This window comes from Amblyomma americanum, chromosome 4, assembly GCF_052857255.1.
Source record: "Amblyomma americanum isolate KBUSLIRL-KWMA chromosome 4, ASM5285725v1, whole genome shotgun sequence".
Classification (NCBI taxonomy): domain Eukaryota; kingdom Metazoa; phylum Arthropoda; class Arachnida; order Ixodida; family Ixodidae; genus Amblyomma; species Amblyomma americanum.
Genome location: NC_135500.1, coordinates 203,958,134 through 203,973,296, shown reverse-complemented (window position 1 = coordinate 203,973,296; position 15,163 = coordinate 203,958,134). Strand labels below are relative to the sequence as shown.

General features: G+C 46.9%; 2 protein-coding genes across 3 annotated transcripts in view; one reads left to right on the top strand and one right to left on the bottom strand.

Annotated features, from left to right (window-relative positions):
• Polr1D (RNA polymerases I and III subunit AC2 l(2)37Cg) overlaps positions 1–15,163 on the top strand; it is a 389,457-nt gene that overhangs the window by 203,876 nt on the left and 170,418 nt on the right. The gene's annotated exons all lie outside the window — the stretch shown is intronic.
• The window catches only part of LOC144129127 (transient-receptor-potential-like protein), a 155,742-nt gene that overhangs the window by 67,154 nt on the left and 73,425 nt on the right, over positions 1–15,163 (bottom strand). Inside the window, exons 3-4 of the mRNA XM_077663049.1 lie at positions 12,661–12,877; positions 835–1,187 (exon numbers count right to left, since the gene is read on the bottom strand). Of these exons, the coding sequence (XP_077519175.1) occupies positions 835–1,187; positions 12,661–12,877 (570 nt within the window). The remainder of the gene's footprint in view (positions 1–834; positions 1,188–12,660; positions 12,878–15,163) is intronic.

The following is a 15,163-nucleotide window of genomic DNA, read 5'->3' as shown; positions in this document are numbered from 1 at the left end:
TAATGCTAACTCCATAACACTGGCGTGAAAAGGTTGACAAGGATGCCTTTGAAGAACGCAATGCCTGTTTACACGTTGGTCACCGCTTTCTGAGGTACTTCAATTGCTTCCGATCACTGTCCTTTGTTACTGTGCCTGTTCGACCTTAAGCTTTGGCCGTGGGCTTCATATATCCACAAGTCTACCCAATTGTTTATTATCTCCATCATCCACATCATCAGAATCATCACCATCATCATCGTCGTCGTCCTCGTTCCAGTTACGATTTCTGTCGTACAACATCTCCCAATAATATACAATTTTCCTCGTCCTGCGCCAACTGCGGCTACCGCGACGGCACAAATTTCCTAATCTCATCTCCCCACCCGACCTTCTGATGTTTTCTCTAATGTTTGCTTTGCCTTGCAATCCACTTCGTTTCCCTTAGCAAAAATCGGCTATCTTACCTTAGAATTCAACGCCGTGCCAAAGCCCATTTCTTCTCGATTTCAACTAGGATGCCTTTAACCCGCGTTTGTTCCCCGACCCACTGCGCAACCTTTGTGGCTTTTAGAGTTACCCCTGTTATCGTCCCTTCCATTGCTCTCCTCGCTGTCCAAAGGCCTTTTCGACAGCGTCTATGTTTGGGCCTTATAGTTTCGGCCCCACAGATGACCCGCGACAGTGCACAACAATCACTTACTTTTGTAGTTACTGACGCCTATAGATTAACGACCACGACCACGATCGGCGCGCGAAGAGAAGCGGGGAGGAGGAGGAGGAGGAGGAGGAGGAGGAGGAGGAGGAGGAGGAGGAGGAGGAGGAGGAGGAGGAGGAGGAGTAAAAAGGCCATACCTTGAAGGCGGTCAGTATGGGGTCCTCGCTGGTGAGCGATATCCAGGCGGGCGAGGCGAGCGCGCGGAAGGCGTGTATGCGCCTCAGCGAGTGTCGCAGGGAATCTCGGCGCGTGTCCTCGCAGCAGCGACGGCAGCCGCAGGACAGCGCGTGCGGCCGCTCGATGCCGGCTCCGCGCGAGAGCAGCAGCTGCAGGATCTCGAACTGGTTGCAGTGCGCGGCCAGGATGACGGGCGAGATGTCGGCCGAGTAGTCGGAGCTCTCCTGGGCCTGGCTGCGCGCCCAGCCGCTGGCCAGCATCTCGGCCGTGATGCTCGGGTGGTCGATGAGCATCTCTACGATCTTGTACACGCCTGCGCAACATTCTCGTTCGAGCGGGACTCGGCTCCGATCAGGCACTGCAATATTCTGGGTAATTTGCGTCCCAGATGTGCACATTCCTGTAGTATGTTTTTTGTGTTTTTCATCTGGGCACACATCTTTGTACACAGCGCGACTCACGTGATACGGAAGAGACAATAAGGACAGGACGAATGATTCGTAGCACTGTTTTTATTCCTTCGTGAGTGACACGTGAGTCGCGAAGTATTTCAAGATGTATTCACGTAAACACGATCAGTTAAATGTTTTGCGAAAGTTGCCACTCTTACTACGAAGCATTTCAAAGAGTAAAGTTGGATAAGCCCTAGTAGCAATAATGCTTTTGTTATTGCCGAATTATTAAATACAAACGCTAGTTTGAAAAAAGAAACTGTGGGAAATACAAATATCTGCAGGAAGTCCCCATTTATAAGAAAGGCCACAGGAGATGTCTTGTCCTTAAGGCCATTTGTACATTCATTCGTTTCTCCCAGCCTCTGGGACGATAGTGCCGCATTGGCGTTTTTTGAAAATTTGCTGTCGTCGTTATCCTGTGTGCAACTCATCGCGGTAGCACTGGCTGAGCAGTGGAATGCGCCCGGATCCTTAATGTAGGAGTTTTTCTGAAACCTTCTACAAGCACCCCATTTTTAAGCTACATTAGACTCCAGGGGCATTTTGTGTAACAAAACTATTTCTGCATCAATGACTGCGCCATGTCACAAAGTTCCTGGAACGAAATAGAAACATTTTTACTATCGTTCTACGAGCCTGAAGAAGTTTACGAAGAATGCCGAGTCAATCCCCACTTCCCGCCAGATTGCGCGAAGTATGTGCACTGCAATAGTTTAATGGCAGGTGTAATGCTTTCTCAAGATGGTTCACTATGGTCACTTTCGTTGAATACACCATACCAAAGACATACCCAAAAAAGTAAAAAAAAACACCCACAGTACGGTTGCGAGTGCGTAACGCGAACGTTTCAGCGTTAGCTCTGGTATGACAGCAAAGAAAAGAGTTGGACGCCAGGCCAGGGGACACTTGTGCACATCCTTGTCCGGCGGTGGGGATAGAACCAACCACCTCCCGAAGCCCAGGCGGATGGCCAACCACCCGTCGCCTCCCAACCTCTTTCCCTCTTTCCTTTCCCTCCTCTCCCCTAAAGGTGAACAGGGTGTTTTCCTCTCTCCACTTTGCAACTTGTCAATCGAGGCAGGTGGAAGGCGAGGCTGCGGAAGCCGACGCCGCCGACGGCAACGACAGCCTGTAATTGAGGAACAAACTATTAAGAACCTAGAGCTCTAACATTCAAAAGGGACAATCTCAGGTGATCTCGGTCTCTATAGTGACGCCCAGTTCCGCATATTACGAAAAAATTTGAGCTTTTTCAGTGTGTGTTGTCACTCTTTTATTTTTATTTTTATTTATTTGGTACCTGCATCGCCTTTCGACATTACAGCAGGGGGGCACTTTCACATTCACAAAACCAGAACTCATGCATTTAACGCGTGAAAAAAGGCTTCATTTGGTACAACATTAACAATATGTGGCGGCAAGACATTCCATTCGTGAACTGTACTTATTGCCTTTTGCAATAAGAAAAACCCGAATAACAGATAGCTGTCGTGCCTTTTTGACATGTTCACAGTTACGCTACCATCCACCACTTGGAGTCCTAAACAAAACGGTCACAATAATTCATATTGATTTTAAACTAGAGCATTTCAATTTAGACACATAGCGTACCCTTTTCAATTCATCAGCCAAAAAATTGATCGCTAAACATAAAACTTGCGGTCCCGAAGCAGTAAGAATAATATGATGCAAGTGAGCAGCGCCAAGTGAACCAAGTAGACGAGCCGTTTGTATCGCCCGCAAACACTGTCATGTCGTCCATTAGTGCAACGTCCTGAGCGATGCGGCTGACTGATGGCCGCACCCGATGTGACCACCTTGCTGGCTGAAAAGCGAGGCCGCCGAGAGCAACGCCTTAAATCCACCTCCGCTATCTGTGCTGGCCACGGCCGAGGCCACACGCTTTCGCTGCCCAAGGCACGTCAATAAATCTCTCTCCTGTCAGGGCAAGCCTTCAAAGGCAGTCGCGGCGCTTGCACAGTGATTTCGAGGCAGGTTGTTCAAAGAGCGACTGGTGCTTTGGTCACTAATTTGACGTTTCTGTCACGCCTGGGAAGAACTAGCTGCTGGCGCGATATTGCCGCTTTTCGCGCAAAAAAATAACAATTGAACGTCACCTCGCCGAATAAGATTACCAGCAGAAATGGGGAAGGGGGGGGGGGGGCGATGCAGGCATTGTAGGGGATGGCTTTACAATCATGAATTTGCTAGTTCACGGATGATGTGACAATTGCGCTCAGGGGACTCCCTCTAAGTGGGGTCGAATGTAATAAAATGAGCACTTCCTCGTTAGAATTCACATGGGCGCAGCCATGTGGCTACAAATGACAAGCTACACAGGTTTTTCAGAAAATTAAAGAATGAAGAACAGTTCTACCCGGTCTCGGGTTTGAATGAAGGATCGCCGCCTGTCCAAGGGAAGGTAGTGACACTATCGTTTGTCAGCTGTCAGTTACCAGCTGTCAGGAAACGTTCTTCTGACAGCCCGGATGCGTGTTTAGCTGGATGACAATTCCTCCCTTAGCTCTCGAACGACTGTGCGCTCGGTACTAATAAGCTGCAAGGGGGGGGGGGGGGGGGGGGGAGGATCTCCTATTACGACTTCATCAGCTGCAGCTTCAGGCATAGAAGGCACGTGGCCAAAAAGCTCTGTTATACTTGTGGCCGCCGACAGGTGGTGAATTGCAACCCCTCTTTTCCGTTCACGACACTATTTAAACGCTGAAAAAGCGCACAAACTGAATTTTCGCTTGAAACAAACCTCCATGTCTGCGCATGAGTAATGTGCAGGGAGTGGCACCGCAGAACATCGGCCTGTAAAAGCCAGCTCTCTCTCTCGTAAGCGAAGACTGCTTACAGATGAAAGAGGGAAAACGCTCCACAGAGTAGGAGCGCGCTACTCTGCGTGGCACGAGGGAAGAAGAATGGCTCTCGCGATGTCACGGTTTGGCTTCGGAACGAGCAACATCTCCACTTTTCAGCCATCGGCATCACATTTAAGTCTTCACCCCTTTTTTCAACTTATGCCTCATGGCACACTTAAAAAAAACTCTTGATTAAAAGTTCTTTCTTTTCCTCTGCACAACAGAGTTCGTATTCTCCCTCGATCCAACCGACCAACCGGCCAGCGTATCTAACATGTTGTTCACTCAACGAGCCAAAAAGGTATTTGAAAAAGCTACGACAAAAGTACTCGTGAAATGTTTAGCACCTATGCCGCATAGGATATATTGTGTTCTGTATACACGTGCTGGACTGCCGGGCTCTGTGTTCATCGTCTCGCAAATGCCGCACTGTCAGTGTTACCTTTGCCGAACTAGTTGTGATAAAACATTACTGTCACGATTTTTATTACCTTTACCAAAAGCAGAGTGAGCACGATGCTGTAAGCCTAACCTATGTGGCTGTGCCACCACCTGTTATGCAGTAGATTTCATTGCATAAAAAGCTTAGTTTTGAGTGCCCTGTTAGAACGCCAGTCTAATTAACAAAATATTTAATCTTGTGATCCCATATCGTCGCTTCGTACTGGGTGCAGCTTTAATACCATATTATGTCCGCTTCTTTTATAGCTTCAGGAACAAATAAAAAGTGATTAGAAGAGGATATCATTTATTACAACAAAAAGTGGCATAACTTTCAAAAACTTCCTCATTGTCATCACCGGCCTGAATGCACGTACTGCAGGACAAAGTATTCTCCTGTGTAACCCTCAACCAAAACCCGAGACACATTTATCTTGTTTTAAAAGCTGCGCTGTAGCATAAAGTACGTGAGGCAAACGAAAACTTGATCGCTCTTTACGGGCTGGAACGACAAAGCGAACTTCGCAGCTGAGACAACTTTACTATTCTTTTACCAGCGCCGAAAGGAGTCCAGACACCCTGTTTACTCAAAGTGTATACTGCAAGCAGACAAACTTCAACCTCCTTAGGGGCAGCGTGCAAAGTAAGCTCAGCTGCGTGCGTCAGCTGCTCCCCACAACGACGCGTACTTCTGGGCATAAAAAGCAAACACGCAAAGAATTTAAGTCCCGGCCCAAGAGACGATTCATCTCGCTTCCTTTTGCTCTGAGTTTCTGGATGGTTTCCTTTCCTGCGCCACTGCTTATTATAATCCTTCTTTCATCCCTTTTATTTTTGTTCAGTCGATGCTCAGCGTGCGCGTATCGATTTCGGGAAGACAGCGAGCGCACCGACCAGAATCTTCCCGGGCAGGTCCGGACAGACCTGTTCGTACGGCGAGCCCAGCTGACCACGAACTCCTGTTGGATCCGAGCGGCTGGTTCGGTCGAAGACGGTGTCCTATTAAGGATCGAATTAACCTGCTCGGAGAGCCACCGGTCTCGCGACGTGGACTGGTGAAGTTTAAAGTCCGGCGCAATGTGTTCGCTTCAGAGACGTCAAATAGAGGCTTAGCTCCTGAGGAACTCGCGCGACTTCCCGAATCCTGCTCGTTTGTGGAAGCAGCCTGCCCACTCAGGCTTCGCAAAAAAGGGTGCAATGCTGCTAAAGCTACGTCCGTCGTCAGCGAGGCAGGACAGTGATTGTAGACCAGTGCACGGTAATTCTTCCAGTACAGCGTCTGCACTGGTAAACCCAGATTTGTGCAGACGTCAGTCAAGGGCGTAATGAGTAATTATTCTCGTAATCCACGTCTGAACGTGAAATCTCTACTCGAGAGGTTGTCCGGCGACAGTGCTCTGGCCAATTGCGATAAAAAAGGTGATGATAGGCCCCCTGTAATGCCAAACGGCCCTTATGACTTTAACAAATGAAATGAAATGAAAGGCGATGGGAAATTGAGAACAGTCCTTACAAATTAATAGATTCGCGAAAGCGGTTCACAGGGAGATTCTTAATTTCTGGTAGATAGCGTAGTACACCGTTAGCAGTTATTAGCTGTAGCCGTCCATGTTCCGCGAATGAAAAAAACGAGGTGAATATAGCGGGCACCTTCTATTTATTATGGCGATTGCAGTAGGGAACCAGATTAATTTCAAATCTCAGAGCGAAATCTTAAAGCGAAAAAAAAGCAACGCGGCTTCTTGGACTCATTTCGGCCTGAGAAAATCGGCAGGCGCGGCGAACAGGTCAACAACTTAGGGTCACGTGACACACTGGACGAAAATTGCGACCTGCCAATGATACGCTGCATTGGACCATGCTGCGCGTTTTATACTGAAAAAGGATGCGCGTTACATCCCACCGACAAGTGTTCTTGATTGCCGTTCACAAAATTCTGGCCAGTTGGAATTTGTTTTGACGGCTTAAAGAGTAGACCTTTCAAAAATTATATGTAAAATGGATGCTTGTTCAGCGCAGTGGTTTAGATACATACAGTGATTTGAAATACGACGCTTCTTTATGAATAAGCAAACACAGAAACGAAGACGTACAAAGAGTGCGCAACGATTAAAGAAGCGGCCAGCAGTCAACCGTACCCGAAGCTACAAATAACGAACTTGGGTCGTTGTGCATCGGGCGTCCGACGCATGCTTAGCTTGTTGCAAGACGGGTATACAGCAAGTCGTTCAAAATAAAAATATCTTTGCTTTGCATCTTATACGTTGAGAGAGAGAGAGAGAGACCCGCGATGAAAACTGCTACTGGCGCGGTGCCAGAAGCAGTTGTCGATAGGCGGGGCTGCAACAGAAGATCATGAGAGTTATATACGGTTGGGAGCCTGTGCGAAATACTCCACTGCTTTTTGCCGAACATTTCTTTCGGCTATCGCGGCTAAAAAGCATAATATAAAAAAGTGCGTCCCTCGTGCTAAATGCAAAAGAACGCGTGTGTAAATCTTCATCGCCCGTTCCTCTCTTCGCAACACTAGTACACGACTTGGCCCTGCAGATGCGTTTCGAGGACATGATGACATAGTCAAAATTTCTATTTTACTTTGAATGCAAGAATGCCTTAAACAATGTCAGCGTTTGTTATGGGCAGTTCTTTGAAATTTTTGTTTCTGATTATCTGCTACGGTTGTTTTATTTTATTAATTTGTGCTCTTTCTTCTTAGTACCGAAACTTCTTGGCGGATCTTTCAGACATAAACCTGATATTCGTTGCGCTTTCATGGTTCCCGTTGGCTCGGAAGCGACGAAGTCAGTTGTAGACGGCGTTGTTAGATGTCACTTTATTGGCCTTATAACCGGCGTCAGACGTTACGCCTTCGGCATATCGTTGGACGACAACAGCTTGTTCTTGACACGAGACTCGTTCTCTTGCAGTGGGACACTTTTCGGCAAAGTGCTGATTATTTCTACACACTTTGCTTTGTCTGGAGGCAGTTGTGCGATATGAAGCATTGCCTCGTCTTACTTGCTGCATCCTGAAAACTGCAGACTGAAAGCGGTGCCAGGCGCGAAGACGCAGGAATCAAAATAACACACCGCAGCGTCTGGAAATTCGCGCGAGCTTGCTGTTCTGCGAACAGGCCAGCTCTCGTCAATTTAGAAAACGACCGACAGTGATTTTGACGAATTTATCACCGTTCACAGACTACAGCGAATGCAGAGCTAGGTGGCTATAAACGGCTGCGAGAACCCAAAGTCTACATAGATTTGAACATAAGAGCGGAAACTGTACTTTGTTTGTCTTTTTATACATGCTAAATATAGCGTACGAAGAGCGGCGAGTATATTTTCAGAAATAAAAGCCTGACAGGCACAGCTTTCCAGAGCGTCTGAGATTGAACGCTTGGGACGCGTATCTACGCGAGATGGAAAACTACCTGGTAAACAGCGGAGCTTGAAAAGCGCATAGACTTTGGCAGGTGCGAGAGAGAATCTAATGTATAAAGAAGATCAGAAAGGTTGGCCGGAGATCGGATACTATTGCCTTCCACACATCAGTGGGGAACGCACACACGATGCTTACACAGTGAACACACAAACCCTTGCTAACTTATAATTCGCATCCGGAGTAGCCTTCCAGTTATATTACCAGGCTAACATCTCCAGGGATAGTTCAAGAGTGCCTCCTCGATCAACGTTGGTAACGCAACAATAAAGGCAGCAATAGATACAAAAAAAACAACAGGAAAGCAAACTCCATCTTAGTGCTTAACATTCAGAGCGAGGCTAGTTGGTTTATGCAGCGTTCAGGATTGATCTGTCCAAAGCTTACTCGAACCGTGCGTGACATGTCAAATGATCAAAAAGATAACAGTAAATAAAACGACACAAAACACGAACCACGTCACTTCTTTATTTCCCCGGGAACTGACTCTTTCCAGGTCAGAGGGTGGTTATTAAGTGAGAGAAATTGATCTGGCCAGAGCTCAAGGTAGAAAAATATCCAAACTCGGCACCACCATCGTCCCCACTCCCCTACCCTTCTAACTCCTAATCTCGTTTAGTTCTATCTTTCTTTCTTCTCTCATAACGTTCGTGCTCGGCCCTTCCGATAAATTATCGGAAAGAAGCGAGCTATGCAGAGAGGGACGCGTACCGGCTCGCTGAGCCAGTAATAGGTTCCGTAAACACATTCGGTGCATCTTTATGTGGAGCCCGCAGGTTTTATGAGACGCGCTCCACCGAGAGGCCAAGCGGTGGTGCAGAAGATCCCCCTTCCTCTTTCACTCAGCCTTTCTCTACCGTTCATGTCGCGTCCATAAATTCTGCGTCACTGACCCCTGACCTTGCGTCTAAAGCTCGTGCTTTCCTTCCATTGGTCTGTCAATCACCACTGCCCCTGCATTTTTTCTGTTTGCATTGAGCGCGGACGCAGACGACGAGATTGAAAACGTGGTTTTTTGGTACCTCCGTCTTTGATTTAACGGAGCGTGGTCACAGAGCCCTTGAGTTAGAGAGGCTTGCGAGAATGTCGCAGTCGTCATGCTATCGTTTGTGTATTCGTTAGAGTTACAGTTAATAACGGCCAGAAGGAGCTTCTTGTTGAATAAATGTTTGATGGGATATTTTGAGGCTCACAGCTAGGAGGGTCAGAAACCAGTGTATGTTTGCGCAAATACGCGATGATGAATGTCACAAGTGTCCGAAGGAGATACTAAATTTGCAGGACTACGAGTTTACCGCAGTTCCTGCGTTACTGCGTTTGAATAGCATCATTTCCTACAACTACACAGAAAAAGTTATTATACTATAATAGAAAAATAAGAAACACGTCTCAACCCGCACCTGTAGCGCCAAGAATAAACCGAGTCACAGGCTGTCTTTACGCTTACTGCGCCGTACTTTACGACTCATACTTATTACCACCTAACTTTACGGGCTTCCAGTAAATCCTACATGTGGTGCTCGTACTTCTGTATTCAACTCATGTCACGTGAGATCCGGCCACGCAAGCCGCTCAACTTTCTCGGGGACTCTGCAGTGATATTACTAGGACGCCGTTCGTTCAGATCAATACAGCCATTCGCCGGCTGGCTCAGCGAGTACCTGTGTGACAGAAACGACACTTTGCATTATATAGTGTTTACAGAGTGATTTTTACCTTTATATTTTAATTTAAAAACAAACGCTGAGATAGACTTCGGCGCGGTCTCAGCAGGTAGTTTGTACAAGAAGTCTTATGTTATGTACTGTGTGACTCACATAATTAAAAGAGGGTTAATTAATTAAAATAACGAATTCACATTTTAATTTGTGGCGCTAGGTTGGAAGATTATATTGCGAAATTAAAAGCCATCAACGTCGCAGGCGAGCCCAGTTTTCGAAATATCGAAGGTGAAAAATGCTCATTTGAAAGTTGGCTTTTCCATGCTTCACAGTAATGAAATGGCTTTGTTCGAAATTCTAATCCAGAAAAAAACAGACGCAGTTTGTCTATTCTAAGATGTAAAAGAAGACAACATTTCGGTGTTGATACCATGCGCAGCGACTCTATTTCATAAATGTGCAATGCGGAAAAGCCAGCTCAGTGAGCTTTCAGAGGCTTATTTTTGAGGTGCGATATCCCGAACCCCACTGACGATTCAGGATTTGAAGAACTTAATTCGCCTTCCATATTGACAGCTTTCAATTCCGCAATGTATTTTTGCACCCTAAAATTACGAACTGAAAAAGCTTATTAGGTGATTTTAGCTAATTAATTGTCTTTATTGAATTCTATCGCGTACATAATGTCCCCGTTGCTGTACAATACACATGCACAGACCGCCGCGACTTTTCTCGCAAGGTTTTTTGAAATCCATATTTTTAAATAATTAAAAAATCACCCGTTATAATCCTTCGTTTACTGTGTGGCCAACAGAGTTTACAAAGCGTTGATGAGTTGCGCCTCATCACGCAAGGTAGGCTTAAGGTACAAAGTACATAGCTATATGCAGTTTCCGTCACAAGTTTATTGTAATCTGCCTGCACAACCAAAAGAGCGCGAGAGCAAGCCGACAGCAGATGGCACACAAGGCGCTGAACTTAGTTCTACTCTTGCGGAAACAAGCGTGAAATGCAGGCATACCCCCATTAAAACAAAAAGATAAATAAAACCTTCACTTAAACTGCCAAGGTTCCTTTTGAGTAAGAGCTAAAGACCGCGCGCTGATACGCACGGCTTCGCTGCAGATCTCAAAAGCCTCCAAAATCTCGCGTGCATTTTTTATTTGTCTTTTCCGACGACACAGCAGAGCACAAACCGCGAACGGGAAACACACTGCGAGGTACTCGATGCTTTTAAAGCCCACAGCGAATCCAGGTACATCGGCGCGCCGTCGATGGTTCTTCTCCTCGGGGAGAACTAGCTCACGTATCTAAGCGAAGGTTTTATTGGTCTTTTGTCTTGTTCTGGGGTGCGTATACCCTTCAGGCTTAGGTTAAGCGCCTTGTTCGGCTGTGCTTCCGTCTACGGGATTGTTTTGTTGTTTCTGGCATTAAAAAATGCATCAACCGGACCAAGTAGTCCTCCTTTTATTGTTCTTGTTTCTGTTTCTTCCGGGCAGGGCACACAGTCACGGAGAGCCGAGCCCAAAGACTGCCGGATCGGAAACCTTCCCGCGCAAGGAAGAATTTCAATTGTGTAGTTCTGTATTGCTTCAGGAGGCCAGCATTAAACTTTACCAAGCACATAAGAAGCACGGACAGGATGGCAGCGGGGATGAACTTTCAAGCAACGTTTCGATACAAAGTTTAGCTTCAAATCAGTTTACACTGCGTGCAACCGTAACTTGAATAGGAATTTCGCCCCTGCATAGATCCGTGCAGAAGGAAATGCTGGTATTCTTAAACTATGTTTATTGCTTCTTCTCACGCTTAGTAATAAAAGCGCTGCAACGCAGAAGTCAAAACTGCTCGCCAAAAGGAACTAAACATGAAATCGAAAAACAAGATTAAATGAAGCACTGAAAGTAACAGAAGTGAAAATAAGGCTTCTGCTCGCAAACAATTTACACGTGCTACAGGACTCTGATCAGAAAGGACAACACATTTCAGGTACAAAAGAGAAAATTCCAATAGTGCGCAAGGCAAGAAAAATTTGGAGGACGCGTGTCTGATGCTTGAAAAGGAGCTATAGTTGGTTCTGCATATTTGCCTGCAGGAATGCCATAACTCAAAAACAAGGGACCGTACAAGGTATACGCGAAGACATTGCGCTCCGCTGTTCCATGTCGCTATGTTTGTTCATCGCGCGTTGCTCCTCGCTCTTAAGTGAGCGCACTCCTGAGAATCAATACAGAAGGCGACGGAGTCACTGAATACTGCACGTCGTTGACGTAGAATCTCGTACCTTAGGTTCTTGGAGCTATGCAAGGACACAAAAAAGCTTTATAAATCCCTGCGGCTACCCGCATTGGAGGAACGCGAAAGCACTGACGCCTACTCAACACTCGTCGCCTCTCTTTGCCTCTCTTTGAGTTCATCGACGTTTGCTTCCAATTAATTAATTAATCTATGTCAGTCAAACTATTTTTCGATTAATTATCACTCATAAACACAATTCAATCCATTCGAAACTTTACTTTCGCTTCTTTGCTTATTTTTCTACTATTTTGCCGTCCACGGCTGTTTTACCGTCCGCTCACTATATCGACGTCCGCGCTATTTCGACGTTTTTGTTAACATTATTGGCTCTAATTAATTAACTAATCACTCTATTGACATCAAAACTTTTTCTCAATCATCCTCACATTGTCCTCTATCGAATACAACTATTCATTTGATGCTATCTGTTCTGAGAACTTCACAATCGCTGCGGACACGCTTTGGTGACGCGACCCCGTCGACATAGCGTAGAAACGTTTTCGCATTAATCAAACAAATGCGTAATATGGGTGCACAGAACTTGCCCTTCGGAGCACGAAAGTCATCGCAGGTGTATACGCCACATAGGAAAGAAGACCCCTCGGGTCTCGAAGCACGAAGCCGCTCACCTTCGCGAATAGCCTGCAGCAAGGCGTCGCCGATGTGCACATCCGGCTGGCGCAGCAGCAGCTCGACGATTTCGACGTTCTCGTTGTCGACGGCGATCTGGATGGCGCTGCGCCCCAGGATGTTGGTGCAGTTGACGTTCACCGGGTCCGGAGGGGACAGGCACCGGATCATGGTGTGCCGGTCCCCGCGCTCGGCCGCCTCCAGGAAGGTCCGCTCCTGGCACCGGAACAGAGTTGTACGTACACGGTCACTTTGCACCTGTCTCTCTAGCTGTCTACTCGGCCAGCGCTGGTGATGCCGTGTTCTCGCACCTTTTCCATACGTAATGCCGGTTTGCGATTTGTCGGCGTTCGTACGTGACCAGATCAAGATGACCGGCAAGCCTGTGGCCAGACCGTTAGATAGTCACAGACCATGAGCTTCGAGAATGTTGGATCTCAGGGTGTTCCTTACGACATTAAATGATCGGTTCTTACGATATTTAACCTAGCAATATCTTATAGCGTGTGTGCGCAGAGACTTGATAAGCTAGCCCCGATAATAACGCGTAAAGAATTTTTGTCAAGAGTTCATGAACTACCAGAAAAGACCGCCTCAATCAAACGAGTTTTCCAATGAGTGTGAACTTAATGCAAGGTATTTATTTGGAAGCTCAAGGACATTGCAGAAGCTCGATAGGACTCGGGCGAAGAAAGCGGACACGACACTGACATGCAAGCGCATACCGTCAGTGATTTAAGGCCCAATGGGTAAGTAAAAGCATACCCCTAACTATTTCCTCCACATGTAACTGCTTCGTTTTTCTTCTGCCGAGCCTTGTAACGTCTGTGTAGCATCACGTGTTGAAGAAAAATATTTAGCTGCCCAGAGCCGCTTATCACGCAGTTATGCGGCACACAGAGTCAACGTGCAGACCATGCTTACTAAAAACATCCAAGGGCGTGTTTTTTGAGCTCGTGTTGAGCCATCTGCGTGCGCTACGCATAGACAGCGTAATCACAGAGGGTGTACAGTAGACACTCTGACAGTCCACCAGTTGCGCAAGCAGCAGAACTATGGACACAAGTGTTCCCACTAACTGTAGTGTATCGTGTACGCGCTACTCTTTTCTGCTTGACGCCCATGATTTTACCAACCACATAGTATCAACACAGTCTTCGTAAAATGATGTAGCGCTAAAACAGACAGCACACATTAAGAGAGATGGGACATGCGCTTGTCCCATCTTTATTAAGGTGTGCTGTCTGTTTTGACGCTAAATAGTTTTACGAAAATATGCGCCAACTTGCCTCCCAGTAGGTATTACTAAATCAACACAGTCAGTTCTGCCCGCTCTTATTAAGAAGCCGTTGAATGCTACAATGGCATCTATATACGGTGTTTGTGTTTATACAACACAGGATAGCGAAATGCGGCATCAATGCAATGGGCACGCTAAGCTACATCTGTTTTTCTAGGAAGATCCTGCTCAAGTAACCGGCACGAGTGTTTGCGGCTCCAAGAGTCCGTATGGTTACGCCCTTTCAGAACGTTCTTTGTCGGCTGTTTTCGGACCCTCCGCTGTTGTTGCGATCTCCCAAGGGGCATTCAAAGGACAACTTGGTTTCCGTCGCTTGTTCGCCCCTCTCTGCCTGGTCGGTTCGTTTCTCGCGCCAGAAGTGTGTTGCCCGTGTACCAATGAAAGCATTCCCGAGATAAGAAACTGAAAGAAAACACAGAAATGAGACAAGAGCGAATGGCTCGAGAGGGACGACTTGACCTCCCCAGGAGTGAGCGGCAAGGAAGCCTGATGCGGGCTTCGGCGAATACTGATCAGTCCGGTTCCGGTTGTGGTGAGTTTTTATTTTTGTAGCAGCGTCTATTTTGGATGAGGGTCACTCCGCCGCGCACCCTCGTATTAAGCTTATCTGCGCTTCTTTCCTTCTTTTTTTGGCCCCGTGCAGCTTGGCACCAAAGCATGTACTGCGACCGAGGGGCTAAAGTAGGATGGATGGGGAATTCCCTGGGCGTGACCCTATGCGGTTCGCTACAAGGTAGCGACATATACCCGTCGGATAATAGGATGCTATGCGTTATGCGAAAGAAATGGGTTTGGGCAGAGCGTGTAATGCGAAGGCAAGATAACCGCTGGTCCTTAAGGGTAACGGAGTGGATTCCAAGAGAAAGTAAGCGTAGCAGGGGGCGGCAGAAGGTTAGGTGGGCGGATGAGATTAAGAAGTTTGCAAGCAAAGGGTGGATGCGGCTGGCAAAGGATAGGGTTAATTGGAGAGACATGGGAGAGGCCTTTGCCCTGCAGTGGGTGTAGTAAGGCTGATGATGATAATGACGATGATGATGATGATGATGATGATGATGATGATGATGATGATGATGATGATGCGTTATCCCAGCCAAAGCAAACTCAAGTCCGACTGAAGTAACAGGAGACCACTTTACACTATTATGCTTCCAACTAGTTCCCGTTTTACCTTCCGAAAATTCGATGGAAGTTTTTCTCAGCTT